Here is a 19,426-nt window from a genome sequence, read left to right as displayed (position 1 = left end):
ATATGCTGTAACAATAAATGTTATTTTTTGCACTGAAATTGATGTCTCTAATTTTATTTTCATCTGCCTGTTTCTTCTGAGACATAATTCGTCCGTCCCCTCTTTTAAAGTCTCTTCCTGGGTTTTACCAACTCCATCAGATAAGAAAACTTTTTTTCAGGTAGTTTTTCTTTACCTTTATCATTCAGTCATTCCCCTGCTGTCTTAGCCTGTTTAATGTCCCTCTTTCACTGTCTAATACATGACAAATATGGGCATAATAAGCTGTTCTTATTTAGACGCATATGAGCAAAATTTAATCACCAATCATTTTCCATGTCAACTTTTACCTGCATGTCGCAAGTTTATCAGGTTTTACCTTGCTAGCAGTGAAACAGTTTAAACTCATGGTAGCTACGGATTCTTTTACGTGGCAACCAGGCAAAGTATACTGCACATTTGACTAAATTATCTTTAATAATACAAAAGGTTATTTAATCACATATAACATCACTGTATTGAAAATATTTATATACCTTATCCTGTCTGTCAAGCCTTTTCATAATTCATTCATAATACCAATAATGTTATTTGATCACATATTACAAAACGGTTTAGAATATATTAAGATTTGTCAAACCTTAGCTGGATGAGGTGAGGAAGATGGTGGCTGATGATTATGATGAAATTAAACCAGCAGCATCGGACACACGTTGAAAACCGCCACACCATAGTTTCCAATGTAAAATCAACAGTGTCTCCTCCTATTCCACCCCCAATATTAGCAAATCCCAACTAAAGCCTTCTTAAAACAATTGTCTACACGTTATATTATATAGCCTGATCAATTATATTTTTAAACATCAATAGGCTTTGTTAAAACTAACAATTTAACCTTCAGTGTTAAGCAGGATCTGCTAGCTAGCTAGCTGCTGGATGGCTAAAGAAGCAGCTGAACCTAGCTAGCTAGCCACCTAGCTTAAATCGAAATAATGGATAACTGCATTTATACGGCACTAAGCTTAGTCATAGTTAGAAATGATTAAAAGTATGAAGCCTACTGTCCTTAATACTAATATATCAAATAGCATGTTTAGCTTAGCAATACTACACCAAAGTCTGGAGCCTTGTTGGTCAGTTGGCTCCTGCGAGGTCAAATTGTGATGCAGCTGGACAGGAACCACAACAGCACGTGGTCCTATATAGCGCCCTCTAGTGTTAACACACAAACCTAATATGACGCTTTACTTCCGCATTCGAAGCTACATCTCCATCTATTTGTGACGTCACTATTAAGACATTATAAGAACAATCAAATAATTGCTGTCGATCAATACAGAAGTTTATGGATCAGTGTTTGTAATTAATACAATTAATTATAATGATTAATTTTAATATTGAAAATAATGAAAGTACAAACTCTAGTCCCAATTTAGGTGATTAGTAACTCACAGGTCTGTTTGTCCTCAGGTTTTCTGCTTTGACAAATTAAGTAAAACGGAACATGACAAACTTAAGTGTAAGGAAAATATAAAAAATATAGAAACATATGAATGGAATATTTTATATACAGTGTAAAAAAACAGATAATAAATGTACAGTGTAAGAATATGCACGGTTAATGGATTGCACATGAACCATCGTACAGTACAGAATTAATATTGCACAGCTTAAAAGTGAACCTGACTTAAAAAGCAGTCCATGATGGGTGCGTGTAGTTATACTGATTAAATAATATATTTTGACAATCGTATTAACAATAACATTATTTATATCGGTCATTTCAAATTTAGCCATTACAAAATGCTTCACTAGGGAAAAATGAAGAAAACCAGAGACAAACAGAAAAATACAACATCATGTAAAATCAGTCAATAAATAATATAATATAAATTGTTGACTATAAGCATAAAGATTTATATTATATTGTGTTGAGCTAGAATATAAAGATTTAATGATCTTTCAGTAGAGCAGTTACAATAGTACAACACAGCTTAAAGATAAATATGTCAACAACACAAACAACAGGTATTCACTGATTACATTAAGTACAACACTCAAGTAATATTGGTGAAAGGAGTGAAAAAGTCAAGATAATAAGAGCCTTTTCAATAAAATGTGGTTTGAAAATAAAAAGAAAGAAAGACGAGATGTAAGCAAATGAGTAGATTGTGAAACCTGAAGATCCAGCTTAGTAGTGACTCCTCTTTCCTGATTGAAGCAGGAAGAACACTTTGGAGTCTAGAGTAAAGGAGTCCGTGTTTGTCCTTCAGTTCAACAGCTGCCCATCTCTCAACAGCTTTAAACACAGCAGGCGGGGAGATTTAAGAAGTGGGTTTATGAACTGCAGCTCAGATCAGCAGGCCGTGCCACTTTGCTACAGGCTGGCGGACTGAGCGCATCATCCAGTTCCAGTGCTCGTCTTCCGTACTCCTCTCCTTCCCCACAGACAACTGTCCTATCAGATGTTTGGGTGATTTCCAGGTCGTGTGAGTCTCATACACAGAGATTATGATTTTACACCGCTCCACAGGAAACTCGGGCAGCGAGAACATGAGCACCTCGTTGAAGACGTTCACCCGGCACCGGGCCTCCACCGAGGTCTTCTGCGACCTGAGCTTGCAATGGTTACACTGGACACTGATCCTGACGTAAACGGCTGTACAACACAAGAACAGCAAATCAGTAACTCTATATGCTACACTGTGTGTGTGTATGGTTTCTGATGGTTTTCTATTTGTCAAGAGGTTTGTTATTTACCGGCATCTGAGGATATCTCAGTGGGGACTGTTCTGACCTTTCTGTTCTTTCCTTTCCCCCCTCATACAAATTTTGACTTTTTTTAAATTTTGTTTTAAATATTTGTATTAGGAGGTAAGGCACAGTAGAACAAGAATCAATGATAGTCAACCTCCTTGGATGTTTTTCTTAATTAAAGGACCACATGAACGTGGTACTGCTAACAATACATTACACAATTCAATGAAAATAAGAAAAATAATGATAAATAAATAACTGAAAATTCTATTAAGTAATAATTAAGTAATAAAGCTGCACAGTATAAATAAATAAAAATAAAATTAAAAAAAGAATAAGTAAATAAATAAATAAAAAGGAAGAAGAAAGAGAGAAAAGAGAGAGAGAGGGTGGGTCTGTCAAGGGGGCAGGGACTGGAGAGAGTGGAAGAATGTAAGAAAGGGAAGCCACTTATTATAAAATTTGTTAGAGCTACCTTTCACTGAATATCTGATATTTTCCAGCTTTAGGAAAGACATGGTGTTGTTGAGCCACTGAGTACTGGAGGGAGCTTTAGTCGACTTCCAGTGGAGAAGAAGGTGGCGTCTTGCCAGTAAGGAAGTAAAAGCTAAAATGTCTAATTGAGTAGAGGTAAACCGGTTATGGTCCTCTGGTAGCCCGAATATGGCAACATGGGGGGAGACTTTTTTACTTTAAATTAAGTTAGTTCTTTGAGTTAAACAACGATAATCCCATTACATTATAAATGTGTGTGTCTGTGCAGTGTCACAGAACATGGCTGCTGTACCTTCTGGGGTCGCTGCAGATCCTCGTGCAGCTCCAGAGGGTAAGAGACGTTGAGCTCCCCGAGAGGAACCCTCACCCCTCCCAACAACGTGTGTCTCAAGAATTTATCAAAGTCCCACACCTGAGAAACACACAGATACATGACGGACACAGTAAGAAAACACATTCCCTTTCCTCACATGACTGCACTGTCAATTCTGCACTATGACTGTAGTGCTTAGAGCTTAAAATCCCTCAGACGTTGCAGTATGACAGCGAAGATGTAATCTGCGAGTAGTGTTATTCATTTTTTATTTAAAAATGTATTGTCAGTGCAGCTATAAAGTAAATAGTACCTCTTTACGTCTATGATAAAATAGGATTATAGAGTTACTGAGAGTGAGAGGGGTTTACTGCAGGACTTCCATCCTGAGGCTGACGTGATGAAGTGTCGCAGAATGCAGCTGAACTGATCTCCATATAAAGGGTTACAGCTGTCTTTCACAATGCGAGTCTGCCACTCCTGCAGCACTGTCTACAGAGCAGGAGACGTCCCTCCACCCTAAGAGGAGCACAACAGTAACCATAAGCTTTATTTGGTACAAGGACTGAAAGACAATCCGACACATTTTTGAACAATTAACATGGTTTAAAAAAATGGAGATTTTAAGCCCAATATCAAATACGGTGGCATTCTATCTATGTTCCTGAGATTCAATGCAAAAATCCAGTAATTTTATTGGTTTAAAAAAATACGAAAAGACAACGTATGCCTGCTAGTTGATAATAATGTCGCTGCTGTGTGTGATAACTACCTCCACGTCCACTCCCTCTGATCCTGCCAACATGAGTCGTAGTTTAACAAATGGCTGGAGGCAGCAGGTCTGGCTGAGCTCCTGAAGCCCCTCCACCTGCAGGACGGTGACCACCAGACGGGACTGTGGCTGGTCGTAGTACAGGGAGAACCGTAGAGATCCATCCACCTGGTGCAAGAACTCCTGTTAGGGAATATACATCCAGCACCTTGTGTTGATACTGTTTAACATCTACTGTTTCCTCAGGGCTTCATTTTGTTCATCTTAACAGAAATGGATTAAAGGGAGGTTCTCAAACACAAATTCTGAATAGCTCTCAAACAAATATTGGATTGATTTACATGAAACTTGGTCATGACATTTCTAGTTTCCAGACGATGAATCCTAATGGTGATTGATATGTTGTAGGTATGAGCTGGGATGCAGATGAGGGCATGAAGTGTCCTGTTTATCATTATTTTGCTGAATATCTGCATGTTTCTTCAAGGAATGTGTAGAAAAGATTCCCCTGGATTTTCTAGCATCCCCATGAGGTTGACATTAATGTTTAAGAGTGAAATATAAATATTATTATTATTAGTCCTTGACGAATCTAGCCACTGAGTGAGTAATGAGTGTTTGTTGCTTCCGTCCGGCCGTAGCTTCAATTTGCCAAGATGCGGATGTAAATACTTATCCCTGCCGATTTAAATGTCTCACTATGATGTATTGTTGATGTTTTTATTGATAAAAAAGTGATTTGACCATATGTGGTCACTGCTGGCTGCACAGGCCAAGTTATAAGGATCAAGGTATTTAGTGGATTAGCATGAAATTTGCTACAAATATTCAAGTTTTGTAAGATCATTCTTGTCTGATTGGAATTAAAGAGCCCAACTTAAACAGCTTGACTCTATACAGAAATGTCTGTTACCTGTTTAACGTTGGGCTGCTTGCCCTCGTCTCCCTCTGCCTTGCTGGATCCGGAGGCCTGAGGCAAACAACGACTCTGCCTTTGAACCGCAGTGCTGACGTCCTCCACCTGGAGAGAGCGCACACATGCACATCATCAGTGGTGTTATTATCCACTGCAGCGCCTTCAGCTGTAATCTGACTAATCTGAAGTCACATCTCTCCTGTATTTGAACAAGTCTGCTCATTAATCTCTATGCACACAAACATGGTTTCCTACTTGAGGCATCTACACAGAGCGCCACCGATAAAACGTTTGATTTTACAGAATGAACAATGCACAAACTTTCTATATAAGAAATATACTTATTCTCTTGATTTAAGTACTATATATTTGGGTGTATTTGTGTTTTCTTTTGATCTATAGTTATTTATAATAATTTATTGCAGCAAATACAGATTCGAATAGTGCCCTTGAGTTGAAAAAAACAAAAGTCAAGGCTTTCAGGATCTCAAAGCATTCCTGCAGTTTGAGCTACTCAAATATGGAGGACCATACATGACTAAAGTATAAATAAATAAATGTATAAATAAATACAGAAATAAATACAGAAATGCATAAATAAATAAGGAAATAAATACAGAAATTTATAAATAAATGTATTAAATATATTTCCACATTTTTGTGTACATATGCTAATGAGAAAGGCGGGCCTTACCGCAGTCTCATGCAGGACTGGTCACAGGAGTGTAATGATCCATCCCTTCTACTTCTGCCTTTCAATGCTGACTCATGTCCAGAAGCGGTTGGCAGTGTTGAGCCAGTTCACACTTAAAATTAACTAGTTCAAGCTCAGTGGGTTAGTTCAGGTCATTTTTTATTGGGATGATTTAGGTGTCAATATTCCTGACTGTGAGCGTCACGTCTCGTGTTCTACTGAGCACAAGGAGAGAGAGGAGGAGGAAACAGAAACTCCAGCTCTGAACAAACCACCTGCAGCTTCTGCTCTGATCATGAAGCAGCTGATCTCTGAGCAGATTTGACCAGAGGAACTCAGTATTTTCACTGTTTCCACTGTTATACAAAGTTACTGAGCGGCTGCTTCACGGTAACAAGCTCAGATCTCAGTCACTGCTTCTGTCTCTGAGCGACTGTGTGGTGGTGTTGGGTTGCGGAGTCCCGGAGCCTGTGTGTGCGTTTGTGTATAGCTTAGTTGAACAATACTGCTCGAGACTGAGGTTGGGACCTCCTACCTCATTTACATACGGACACAGAAATGTGAAAATGAAGAAATATATATATTTAACATATTTATTTATATCTTTCTGTATTTATTTCTGTACTTATTTCTGTATTTATTTCCTTATTTATGTATGCATTTATTTCCGTATTTATTTATACATTTATTTATTTATACTTAATTCATGTATGGTTCTCCTTCTTCAAATGTGTGTTGATTATAGCTTTTTATTTGATATACTATAGTTGTGGAACTACAACTTGTAAAAATGCAGACACAGACATTTCGCTTGTGGTTACTGTCATTAATATACCAATCAAACATTGATGGGATTTCCCCATCAATGTTTGACTAGCATTCGTGTTGTAGTTATGCTTTTAAATATACCAATTACACAGTAGGATCAAATTACAATATTGACAATTAAATCACTTGGCTTCCTTCCAACCGAAAGGGTAACACTCAGGACTGGTGGAATTCAAACTCGTAAAAAGGCAGAAAATAGATATGAAGCTCATAAAGATGCTATAGGTTGTCACTCTTGTAAACCTGATTGAAATGAGAGCCTGTGAATGAAGCTGTATTGATTGAAATTAAGAATATCTGCTCCTTCATTTGTGCGTAAGAGTGTAAATGGACAATAGATCTTGCAGGCTGTGACATTCACTGTTGACTCTCTCTGTTGACTGGTGAAAACATACGAGGCAGCCCAGTGGACAAGATCATAGGAAACATAATACTTTCTATAAATAAAACATGTTAGACAACTGTAACTCATATAATTAAAGATGCCACTGCATCATGTGCAACTATGCCCCTATGTATTTCTTATGTGTTGTGCTAAAAATAGAATCCTTGGATTGACAAGAAAATATTTCAAAATTGTTACATTTAAATAAAATTTTAAATAAACAAATAAAGAAATTGGGGACATGGGCTGGTATGTATGCACAATAACTGTTTTAGGACTGTTTCAATAAATGTCCACTGAAACTCTCATCCACACCCTATTTGGCATCAGTCCCATATATAGTTTCAGCTGTGTAAGCAAGTCAGTTCCAATATAAAGGGTCCAACAGGACACACCAGCGTGGTAGCAGAACCCTGAAGACTCCTGCTTGAGGTAGACTCATCTTCTGTCAGTTAGACAGCATTTAAATATTTACGGACAATTACTTTAAAATACTAATTAATCAGCAGTGGATGTTTAACAAATGTAGGTTTAACACTATCATCATTAACTGAAAATGTGTTCTATGATTTCAACAGGATAGTGGAATATAACCAATCTTCAAAGAGGGAGGGTAAGGTAAGGGCAACCGTTTTTTTAATGAACTTTTAACTTATTTCATGCAAAAGATTTCTTCAAGTTTTCGGGTTTTTGTTCACACAGTAGTACAGGTTATAGTTATTCAGATCATTACATGAACTAAACACAGGTCAAGTCACTTGTGGGGATGGACAGACAATAGTTAAATATAGATAGGTTAATTAAGAAGTTCAATGCAGTTTTTTATTCAGTTCAGTTACATCAGCTAAAGAGACTAGGTTTGACACAAATAAATAACATTACTCTTATTTGTTATTGCCTCACAGAAGTAAACTGTCACCATGAGTACGGACGCGGAGATGGCCATTTATGGCAAAGCAGCCATATACCTGCGTAAGCCGGAGAGGGAGAGAATTGAGGCTCAAAACGCACCTTTTGATGCCAAGGCTGCCTGCTATGTGGCCGATGTCAAAGAGCTGTACTTGAAGGGAATGATCCTCAAGAAAGATGGTGGAAAAGTCACCGTCAAAGTCCTGGACACTGAGGAGGTTTGTATCATGAAACAAGGCTCAACTGAAAGTAAAGTATGTGTTCTCAGTTGTAATTGCAACCAATGTCCTGTTGCAGGAGAAGGTATTTAAAGAAGACGACGTCCATCCAATGAACCCTCCCAAGTACGACAAAATTGAGGACATGGCCATGATGACCCATCTCAATGAAGCCTCTGTCCTGTATAACCTCAAAGAGCGTTATGCAGCATGGATGATCTACGTAAGACTATCTTTAAAGCGCAATAAGTTATATTGAAATCAAAAACTAAACATGGAGTTAACTGTTTATCTCTATGTTCACTTTCAGACCTACTCTGGGTTGTTCTGTGCCACTGTTAACCCTTACAAATGGCTCCCAGTGTACGATCAAGAAGTTGTAAGTGCCTACAGAGGCAAGAAGCGCATGGAGGCTCCACCCCATATCTTCTCCGTCTCTGACAACGCTTATCAGTTCATGCTATGTGGTATGTTCTTATTGTAGAATTTGTATACTGTATACAAAATGAAGTTTCACTGAAAGAAATGTGTTTAATTCATTTGGTTTCTATGTTCACAGATAGGGAGAACCAGTCTGTCTTGATCACGTAAGTTCAGAGCTGTAGACTTTTTTTGAGAGTCAAATATGTTGATCAAATTCTTATAAGTCTGTGTTCATACCCAGTGGAGAATCTGGTGCTGGAAAGACTGTGAACACGAAACGTGTCATCCAGTACTTCGCCACAATCGCAGTGGCAGGAGGAGAAAAGAAGAAGGATGTGAGCAAGATTCAGGTATGTTGTAATGAGAGCATTGAGTCCAAGTAAAATAGAGTATATGTCGTGAAAGAAGGTTATTTTCTGATTTAATTTCGAAACTTGGATTATAGGGGTCACTGGAGGATCAGATTATTGCAGCCAATCCCCTGCTGGAGGCCTATGGTAATGCCAAAACTGTGAGGAATGACAACTCATCTCGCTTTGTAAGTATGGGGTTACTTTGTACGAGACAAATTTTCAGTTAGACATTGGTTATGTGGGGAAATTACAACAATGTCTATCTTCTAAACAGGGTAAATTCATCAGAATCCATTTCGGCACAACTGGAAAACTGGCCAGTGCTGACATTGAGACATGTAAGTAATAATCCTCATAGCAGGTGTAGATGACTGAAATTCAGGACTGACCAGGTTGTGACTGATGATCAACATTTGTAGATCTGCTGGAGAAGTCGAGAGTGACATACCAGCTTTCTGCTGAGAGAGGCTACCACATCTTCTACCAGATGATGACAGACCACATACCAGGGATAGTTGGTAAACAGATTAAGCTATTGCATGATTTTAAACATATGATGATTGTTTTTTGGGAAAAACTGTATTTAATCTTCATTACATTTTTAATCTTCAGAGGGGGCACTCATCACAACCAACCCCTACGACTACCCCTTGATCAGCATGGGTCAGATCACTGTGGCCAGCATTGATGACAAAGTTGAGCTGGAAGCTACTGATGTGAGTGATCGAGGTTTTAATATTTAACATATTGCATAGATCTGATGTGTATGATATCGAAAGTGATATTATGAATGTACATTTCCAAAGTGGAGATGTTCGGTAAAATATTTATCTTCTGAACACAGAATGCTATTGATATCCTGGGCTTCAATTCTGAGGAGAAGATGGCCATCTACAAGTTTACTGGTGCTGTGATCCACCACGGTAACATGAAGTTCAAGCAAAAGCAGCGTGAGGAGCAGGCTGAACCCGATGGCACAGAAGGTGACTATTTGATATCATATCAAAGTGAACAACAGAAGTTCTCAATCACACTGGTTTTGTTCTGTCATGAACACACATATATACAATACTACATCATAAATAATGAAACCATTTTCAGATGCTGACAAGGTTGCTTACCTGTTGGGTCTGAACTCCGCTGACATGCTGAAGGCTCTGTGCTATCCCAGAGTGAAGGTCGGAAATGAGTTTGTCACCAAGGGACAGACTGTACCTCAGGTAAACATAAAGTACTCATTTCAAATATCCTAGTGAATATTTTTTTTATAAGTACACACACATATATATATATATATATATATATATATATATATATATAAAGAAAAGAGTAATTTGTACAAAACAGGATATAAATAATCAGCAGTAATGGCACGGTGGAGCATTAACTGAGGCCAAAGGCTGTCCAGAGATGTAAATGGATTGAGATGTACTGGACGTGTTATGTTTCTATTGACTATTAATTGCAAAAATCAAGTTTTATACCTGAGAATAGATAAAAAAAAATATTTTTACATTCTTCTTCAGGTGAACAACTCAGTGACTGCCCTGTCTAAGTCCGTCTATGAGAGGATGTTCTTGTGGATGGTCATCCGTATCAACCAGATGTTGGACACTAAGCAGTCAAGGAACTCCTATATTGGTGTCCTGGATATCGCCGGCTTTGAAATCTTTGATGTAAGCGTCATACAGTGCATTTTATTATTAAAATATGACAAAGCCTTTCCTGTTGTCTATGAGCAATCAGGCTGATTATTTGTCACCTCACAGTTCAACACCTTGGAGCAACTGTGCATCAACTTCACCAATGAGAAACTGCAACAGTTCTTCAACCACACCATGTTTGTCCTGGAGCAAGAGGAGTACAAGAAGGAGGGTATTATCTGGGAGTTCATTGACTTCGGTATGGACTTGGCCGCCTGCATTGAGCTGATTGAAAGGGTAAACATCAATTTTATGATTTTATTGTACGTAATTCTCCTGAAAAACACCAGTCACTTCATGATATACTTTATCTCTCTGTACTTCCATCTAGCCCATGGGCATCTTCTCCATCCTTGAAGAGGAGTGCATGTTCCCTAAGGCTGATGACACATCCTTCAAGAATAAACTCTATGATCAGCATCTTGGCAAAAACAAAGCATTTGAGAAGCCAAAACCTGCAAAGGGCAAGATTGAGGGCCACTTCTCCCTGGTGCACTATGCTGGTACAGTGGACTACAATATCAGTGGCTGGCTGGACAAGAACAAGGACCCCCTGAATGAGTCTGTTCTGCAGTTGTACCAGAAGTCATCAGTGAAACTGCTGGCTGGCCTGTATCCCGCTGTTGTTGAGGGTATGACACACAATTAACTGGTCAATTAAAACACATTTTAATATTGTATTACTTAATTAAATGTTTCAATTTGTATGTATTCAGTTTCTCACAAAAATAATTCTACTTGAAATGATCAACAGAGACTGGAAAGAAGGGAGGCAAGAAGAAGGGAGGCTCTATGCAGACTGTGTCTTCGCAGTTCAGGGTAAGCTTTGGCATTGTTAACCAAGAAATAGCATCACACATTACGTTATACACAACTAACTTACTCTTTTGTATCTACAGGAAAACTTGGGCAAGCTGATGACTAACTTGAGGAGCACCCATCCTCACTTTGTGCGTTGTCTGATTCCCAATGAGTCAAAGACTCCAGGTAAGATTTGAACTCTTTGGGGAATAGCATGTTTTTTTGTTAGTATGGTTTCAGTTCACTGCTGGTTCAATGAGGAGTATAACTATTCACAAAAGTAGTAATGAAATGTCTTATGAAATAGGACTGATGGAGAACTTCCTGGTCATCCACCAGCTGAGGTGTAACGGTGTGCTGGAGGGTATCAGAATCTGCAGAAAAGGTTTCCCCAGCAGAATCCAATATGGTGACTTCAAGCAGAGGTACCAATGACTATATTTATGAGATCCAAAAATGTTGTCACAAACTCCAAAAAATACTTACAGAGACCAATAACTTTTGTGTTAAAGGTACAAGGTATTGAATGCCAGTGTCATTCCTGAGGGCCAGTTCATTGACAACAAGAAGGCTTCAGAAAAGCTGCTTGGATCGATTGATGTTAATCATGACGAGTACAGATTTGGACACACAAAGGTAAGAACCATGCTCCCTTGTCTATTGTTGGTATAATTACAAAGGAGGTTGATTTTTCTTATTCATTTTGTTAGTTTGTCTGATAATCAGCATTGTACCTCAACGTTTATTAAATGTTTGAAGTTATTTGGTGTAAAATTAGACCATGTACCAGGAGCAATTACTCATCAATGGAATAATTTCAAAGCATCTATCTTATGTGTAAATTTATAACGCATCTTTGTGAGTGTTTATCAATTCAGGATACCTGAAAGTTCATTTATATTTTCTGTTCATTCAGGTGTTCTTCAAGGCTGGTCTGCTGGGTACCCTTGAGGAGATGAGAGATGAAAAGCTTGCAACTCTGGTCACAATGACTCAAGCTCTCTGCCGTGCTTACCTCATGAGAAAGGAGTTTGTGAAGATGACGGAGAGGAGGCAAGTTGAAAACAATAAATTCTGGACACAAAGACATGGGGTGAAAAATCAGCAAAAAATTCTCATGTCAACAATTTCTCCTTCACAGGGAAGCCGTGTACACCGTCCAGTACAACGTGCGCTCATTCATGAATGTCAAACATTGGCCATGGATGAAGGTTTACTACAAGATCAAGCCTCTGCTGCAGAGTGCTGAAACTGAGAAGGAGCTGTCTGCGATGAAGGAAAACTATGAAAAGATGACAACTGACTTGGCTACTGCCCTGGCCAAGAAGAAGGAACTAGAGGAGAAGATGGTGTCTCTTCTGCAAGAGAAGAACGATCTGCAGCTCCAAGTGGCATCCGTAAGTAAATCTCAGACGGTACCTGCAATTGTTCATGTGTTGTAGGTCAAATAATGATGGGCTCACACTTGATGTGTTCATACAATGACACAGGAAGGAGATAACCTGTCAGATGCTGAGGAAAGATGTGAGGGACTTATTAAGAGCAAGATTCAGCTTGAGGCCAAACTCAAAGAAACAACTGAGAGACTTGAGGATGAAGAGGAAATGAATGCTGAGCTTACTGCTAAGAAGAGAAAGCTGGAAGATGAATGTTCTGAGCTCAAGAAGGATATTGACGATCTGGAGCTTACATTGGCCAAGGTGGAGAAAGAGAAACATGCCACTGAGAACAAGGTTCGTAAATTTAAAAATGTGTAGCATATCTAGTAAATTCATGGTTGCTATGTGTTCTATAACGTTTTACTTGCAATCATAGGTTAAGAACCTGACAGAGGAGATGGCCTCTCAAGATGAGAGCATTGCTAAGCTGAGCAAGGAGAAGAAAGCCCTTCAGGAGGCTCATCAACAGACTCTTGATGACCTGCAGGCTGAGGAAGACAAAGTCAACACTCTGACCAAGGCCAAGACAAAGCTTGAGCAGCAAGTCGATGATGTAAGTTTACAAAGTCACTTAGGTTGGCAAAACAAGATTCTTTAGCATAATAATCACAATTTCAATGTCTCAATGTTCAGCTTGAGGGTTCTCTGGAACAAGAGAAGAAACTGCGTATGGACCTTGAGAGAGCCAAGAGGAAGCTCGAGGGAGATCTGAAACTGGCCCAGGAATCCATAATGGATCTTGAGAATGACAAGCAGCAGTCTGATGAGAAACTGAAAAAGTATAACATTTTGTTTCCCTCCCTATTATAAAATAACCATCATGTCTCTAGTAATGTTCAGTAGCATGAATGAACTCTTACTATGAACTTTGTCACTCTCACAGGAAAGACTTTGAAATCAGCCAACTCCTGAGCAAGATTGAGGATGAGCAGTCTATGGGATCTCAGCTTCAGAAGAAGATCAAGGAGCTTCAGGTAATCAACATATTGCTTTTAACACAACACAACATGCTTTCAGGTTTTTGTGTTTCACATTTAATTTAATGTTCACTCAACAATAAAACATATACTTGAAACAGGCCCGTACTGAGGAACTGGAGGAGGAGATTGAGGCTGAGCGTGCTGCGCGTGCCAAGGTTGAGAAGCAGAGGGCTGACCTCTCCAGGGAACTTGAGGAGATCAGTGAGAGGCTAGAGGAGGCTGGAGGTGCCACTGCTGCTCAGATTGAGATGAGCAAGAAGCGGGAAGCTGAGTTCCAGAAGCTCCGTCGTGACCTTGAGGAGTCCACTCTGCAGCATGAAGCCACTGCTTCCGCTCTTCGCAAGAAGCAGGCTGACAGCGTTGCTGAGCTGGGAGAGCAGATCGACAACCTCCAGCGTGTCAAGCAGAAGCTTGAAAAGGAAAAGAGTGAATACAAAATGGAGATTGATGACCTGTCCAGCAACATGGAGGCTGTTGCCAAAGCAAAGGTACAAAATACATGAAATATTGGAGTATTAAATGCATTTTTTTATACATAGAAAAAACATAAATTAAATAATTGTGTAAAAAAAATTTAATCTTTCTTTTCTGTTCCTTTTTCACTCAAGGGAAATCTTGAAAAGATGTGCCGTACTCTTGAGGACCAATTTAGTGAACTGAAGACCAAGAATGATGAAACTGTTCGTCAAGCGAATGACTTGGGTGCACAGAAAGCCCGTCTCCTGACAGAAAATGGTATGCAAATGACAGCCATCTTCAGTTTGACACAGATCAACCAGAAACTATAAAGAAACTAATCTTTGATCTTAATTTTCACACAAGGTGAGTTCGGCCGTCAAATTGAAGAGAAAGAGGCTCTTGTCTCCCAGCTGACCAGAGGCAAACAGGCCTACACTCAACAGATTGAAGAGCTGAAGAGACAGATTGAAGAGGAGGTTAAGGTAAGAAAACTCTCAGTGTGTCCTGGCCTCGTTGAATAAGATGTAAACGTTCTACACTTTCAATAATATTTCTTATCCTAGGCCAAGAATGCTCTTGCCCATGGACTGCAATCAGCCCGCCATGACTGTGACCTGCTGAGGGAACAGTTTGAGGAGGAGCAGGAGGCCAAGGCTGAGCTTCAGCGTGGAATGTCCAAGGCCAACAGTGAGGTGGCTCAGTGGAGAAGCAAGTATGAAACTGATGCTATTCAGCGCACTGAGGAGCTTGAGGAGTCCAAGTGAGTAACATTCAAACAATTCAATTACCAGATATTTTCTTTGCATTTATTTTGTACATTTAGCTGTTATCATCACTTTAGTGTCTTTATTTGATTTGATATATATAAGAATATCTGTAAAAGTTGACAAGATATTGACATTTTTATTGAGAGAAAATTTGCAAATGTTTTAAAGGAAAAAGCTGGCTCAGCGTCTCCAGGAGGCTGAGGAGCAGATTGAGGCTGTGAACTCCAAGTGTGCTTCTCTGGAGAAAACCAAACAGAGGCTGCAGAGTGAGGTGGAGGACCTCATGATTGATGTGGAGAGGGCTAATGGGCTGGCTGCTAACCTGGACAAGAAGCAGAGGAACTTCGACAAGGTGGCCAATTCATACAAGGTTTTTTTGACTTGCCTTTGTATTGCTGAATATCTTTCTGAACACAATAAATTGTGTTATTTAGGTGTTGGCAGACTGGAAGCAGAAGTATGAGGAGGGTCAGTCAGAGCTCGAGGGATCTCTGAAGGAGGCTCGTTCTCTTGGCACTGAGCTGTTCAAGATGAAGAACTCTTATGAGGAAGCTCTGGATCAGCTGGAGACCATGAAGCGTGAAAACAAGAACCTGCAACGTGAGTTCCCACCTGACAACGAGAATAATGTATTCATGTTTTTGTGTTTTAGTTCCTACCTGATTGTCTTTGATTATAATCAATACATTTTGTGTTGGTGTTCCTATTTTACATTTCAAGGCTTGACGATATATATTGTTTCTTTTTGCAGAGGAGATCTCTGATCTGACTGAACAGATTGGTGAGACTGGCAAGAGCATCCATGAGCTGGAGAAGTCCAAGAAGCAGACGGAGACAGAGAAATCTGAGATCCAGACAGCTCTTGAGGAGGCTGAGGTATGTTTGTTTTATTAAGGGAGATTTTCTGAGGGGTAAAATATTACAAATCTAGGACAATGCAGTATATTGGGCTAAAAGGCCTGAAGGTAATGTCAAAAATCTTACTCTATGATGTCATCAGGGAACTCTGGAACATGAAGAGTCTAAGATTCTGCGTGTTCAGCTGGAGCTCAACCAGATCAAGGGTGAGGTGGACAGGAAACTGGCAGAAAAAGATGAGGAGATGGAGCAGATCAAGAGAAACAGCCAGAGGGTGACTGACTCTATGCAGAGCACTCTGGATTCTGAGGTCAGGAGCAGGAACGATGCCCTGAGAATCAAGAAGAAGATGGAGGGAGACCTGAATGAGATGGAGATTCAGCTGAGCCATGCCAATCGCCAGTCGGCTGAGTCCCAGAAGCAGCTGAGGAATGTGCAGGCACAGCTGAAGGTATTGTCAGACAAACTGCTGTTGTACAAACTACAGTATAGTGTGTGCACCTACAGTCCATTTTGAGTTACATTCGTATATTTTCCTGCTATCATTTCACTAGGATGCTCAACTGCACCTTGATGACGCTGTCAGAGCCGCAGAGGACCTTAAGGAACAAGCTGCTATGGTGGATCGCAGGAACGGTCTGATGGTGGCTGAAATTGAGGAACTTAGAGTGGCTCTGGAACAGACAGAGAGAGGTCGCAAAGTCGCTGAACAGGAGCTGGTGGATGCCAGTGAGCGTGTTGGACTGCTGCACTCTCAGGTGAACAAATATACAGTACTTCAATATATAAAACCAATAAAACGTTAAACTACTGAAATGTTGATTACTTAAGAAACTTCATCTTGTCATCCTTTAGAACACAAGCCTTCTGAACACCAAGAAGAAGCTTGAGTCTGACCTGGTTCAGGTCCAGAGTGAAGTTGATGACACTGTTCAGGAAGCAAGGAATGCAGAGGATAAGGCTAAGAAAGCCATCACTGATGTAAGCTTAAGTTTTTACTTATTATCAATACTTTCTACTTATCGTTTTTTGACATTTCTCAACCAAATATTGTGTTTTCCAGGCTGCGATGATGGCTGAGGAGCTGAAGAAGGAGCAGGATACTAGCTCTCACCTGGAGAGGATGAAGAAGAACCTGGAGGTTGCTGTTAAGGACCTGCAGCACCGCCTGGATGAGGCTGAGAACCTGGCCATGAAGGGTGGAAAGAAGCAGCTCCAGAAACTGGAGTCTAGGGTAAGAGAATCATGTTTGAATTATACACATATAAACAAAGTTTAAAAAAAAACATCAAAACACTTCTAACGTAAACTGTGAATGCATTTGTCTTTTTTCCAAAAGGTGCGCGAGCTTGAGTCAGAGATTGACGCTGAGCAGAGACGTGGAGCAGATGCTGTTAAGGGTGTCCGCAAGTACGAGAGGAGAGTGAAGGAGCTCACCTACCAGGTAGAGTCACTTTGACATTTAATGTGTACAGTACAAAACAAGCAAAACAAGCAAATGTAATTATATACTTATACTAATTATACTAATTACTAATTATATAATTATAAACATGTAAATCTATGTATTCTCAACTACAGACTGAGGAGGACAAGAAAAATGGTTCCAGGCTGCAGGATCTGGTTGACAAGTTACAGCTCAAGGTGAAGGCCTACAAGAGGCAGTCTGAGGAAGCGGTAAGGGCAAACCGTTAATATTTAAACAATGACAACTCTATACGACATCATATCTCATGTGCAGTATATCTGATGATCATTTAACCATTTGCCCTGTATTGTCTTCCAGGAGGAGCAGGCCAATGTCCACCTGTCCAAGTGCAGGAAGGTCCAGCATGAGCTGGAGGAGGCTGAGGAGCGTGCTGACATTGCAGAGTCCCAGGTCAACAAACTGAGAGCCAAGACCCGTGACTCTGGAAAGGTAAATCTACAATTCTGTGTAGTAAACAAATAAGAATTAAAAATTATTGTCACAGAAAATCACTGCAAGTTTAAGGTATTTGAAAGGAACCTGATCAATACTTTTTGTTTGTTGATGTTTTTTAGGGCAAAGAGGCAGCTGAATAAAGCTCATCGGCTGATTGCCTGTTTCAAATCATATAATATGAGGTGAAATATGCTGTTCAAATAAATTGTATTTTTTGCTCTGAAATTGATGTCTCTAGTTTTATTTTCGTCCGCCTGTTTCTCCTGAGACATAATTTGTCCGTCTCGTTTTTTCAGGTAGTTTTTCTTTACCTTTATCATTCAGTCATTCCCCTGTTGCCTTAGTCCGTTTAATGTCCCTCTTTCACTGTCTTATACATGACAAATATGGGCATAATAAGCTGTAGTTATTTAGACGCATACGAGCAAGATTTACTCACCAATTATTTTCAAAGTCAACTTTTGCCTGCATGTCGCAAGTTTATCAGGTTTTACCTTGCTAGCAGTGAAACGTCTTAAACTCACGGTAGCTAAGGATTCTTGTGGTAACCAGGCAAACTATGCTGTACATATTGTTGGGACATGGTTTTTATGCAAAAAGCAGGCCTGTATTGGAAGTCAAAAACCTGAAAGCACATGTTCTTTGTCTTGAAAAAGCCACAAGCCGCATGTGCTGGAGTGAACTCATCTCCCAGAGTGCAACGTGTTCTCTTTGTCCTGAGAAGGCCAAGAAACTCAGTCTCCCAGGGGGCTACAGGTTCCTTTTGTTTCAGCAAAGTCACACCTAGGTGCCATGAGCCACCCAAGATCAACTCCAATTGGTCACTCTGGTCATATGACCTGGGGGTCACTGGGCCTATATAAGAGCAGGCCTCCCAAAATGCTTCCTCTTTCTCCAATCCCTCCGAGGGCGGAGGGCTGCTCCTCTCTTTCCATCGAACCCCACTGAGGACAACAGGCGGCCAGCCGTCTCTCCTGCAACTCCGAGGGAGGGGGGTCCACTCTCTTCCACAACTCTTCCAAGGGGGAAGCTGCTGGCCTTTCCTCCTGCATCGGAGAGTGGAGAAACCTGATTTCTCCAGCTCAAATCTTCTCTATCCAACAACAGGAGGTCAAAGGTCGAGCTTCCAGCTCATCTTCTCGAGAAAACCTCCACGCATCCCAAGCTTCTTCTAAACTCCTTGCAGCGACTCGGTGTCCTGCAGGTAAGAACTAAAGATTCAATAAGCAACTGAACTGCACAGCTCAACAGAACCGCTGAAGCAGAGACCACACGAACCAGAAGACTTCACAGAACTGAGAACTGAACTGCAACTTCTTTTCCCCTTTATCCTTGGACTGGTAACATAATCTGGGTTTAATATGTTGGGCAAGGCCCAGTGATCTGACATAGAACAAAGAGTCGTAAAACCTTAGGCCAGGCTCGGGAAACCCCTTACATTAGAAATCCAGCA

General features: G+C 40.1%; 1 protein-coding gene and 1 pseudogene across 1 annotated transcript; one reads left to right on the top strand and one right to left on the bottom strand.

Moving 5' to 3' along the window:
• The window catches only part of LOC133009057 (synaptotagmin-2-like), a 66,822-nt pseudogene extending 61,326 nt beyond the window's left edge, over nucleotides 1–5,496 (bottom strand).
• A 2,563-nt stretch (nucleotides 5,497–8,059) lies between these two features.
• LOC133008602 (myosin heavy chain, fast skeletal muscle-like) lies at nucleotides 8,060–18,113 on the top strand. The gene is made up of 39 exons (XM_061075832.1): nucleotides 8,060–8,266; nucleotides 8,346–8,489; nucleotides 8,577–8,733; nucleotides 8,826–8,853; nucleotides 8,931–9,039; nucleotides 9,135–9,227; nucleotides 9,317–9,380; nucleotides 9,462–9,560; nucleotides 9,655–9,758; nucleotides 9,887–10,025; nucleotides 10,144–10,262; nucleotides 10,569–10,718; nucleotides 10,812–10,982; nucleotides 11,077–11,377; nucleotides 11,500–11,564; nucleotides 11,645–11,732; nucleotides 11,854–11,971; nucleotides 12,059–12,182; nucleotides 12,463–12,599; nucleotides 12,688–12,943; nucleotides 13,037–13,279; nucleotides 13,362–13,538; nucleotides 13,619–13,764; nucleotides 13,869–13,959; nucleotides 14,064–14,453; nucleotides 14,574–14,700; nucleotides 14,788–14,906; nucleotides 14,988–15,184; nucleotides 15,360–15,543; nucleotides 15,626–15,791; nucleotides 15,943–16,067; nucleotides 16,192–16,500; nucleotides 16,604–16,807; nucleotides 16,905–17,030; nucleotides 17,113–17,283; nucleotides 17,389–17,493; nucleotides 17,631–17,726; nucleotides 17,836–17,967; nucleotides 18,093–18,113. Exons 1-39 carry the CDS (start codon nucleotides 8,060–8,062, stop codon nucleotides 18,111–18,113), a joined length of 5,802 nt encoding a protein of 1,933 aa, XP_060931815.1.
• The last annotated feature ends 1,313 nt before the right edge of the window (nucleotides 18,114–19,426 follow it).

The sequence above is a fragment of the Limanda limanda genome, chromosome 8 (assembly GCF_963576545.1).
Source record: "Limanda limanda chromosome 8, fLimLim1.1, whole genome shotgun sequence".
NCBI classification, from domain to species: domain Eukaryota; kingdom Metazoa; phylum Chordata; class Actinopteri; order Pleuronectiformes; family Pleuronectidae; genus Limanda; species Limanda limanda.
This window is presented reverse-complemented; position numbering and strand designations above follow the sequence as displayed.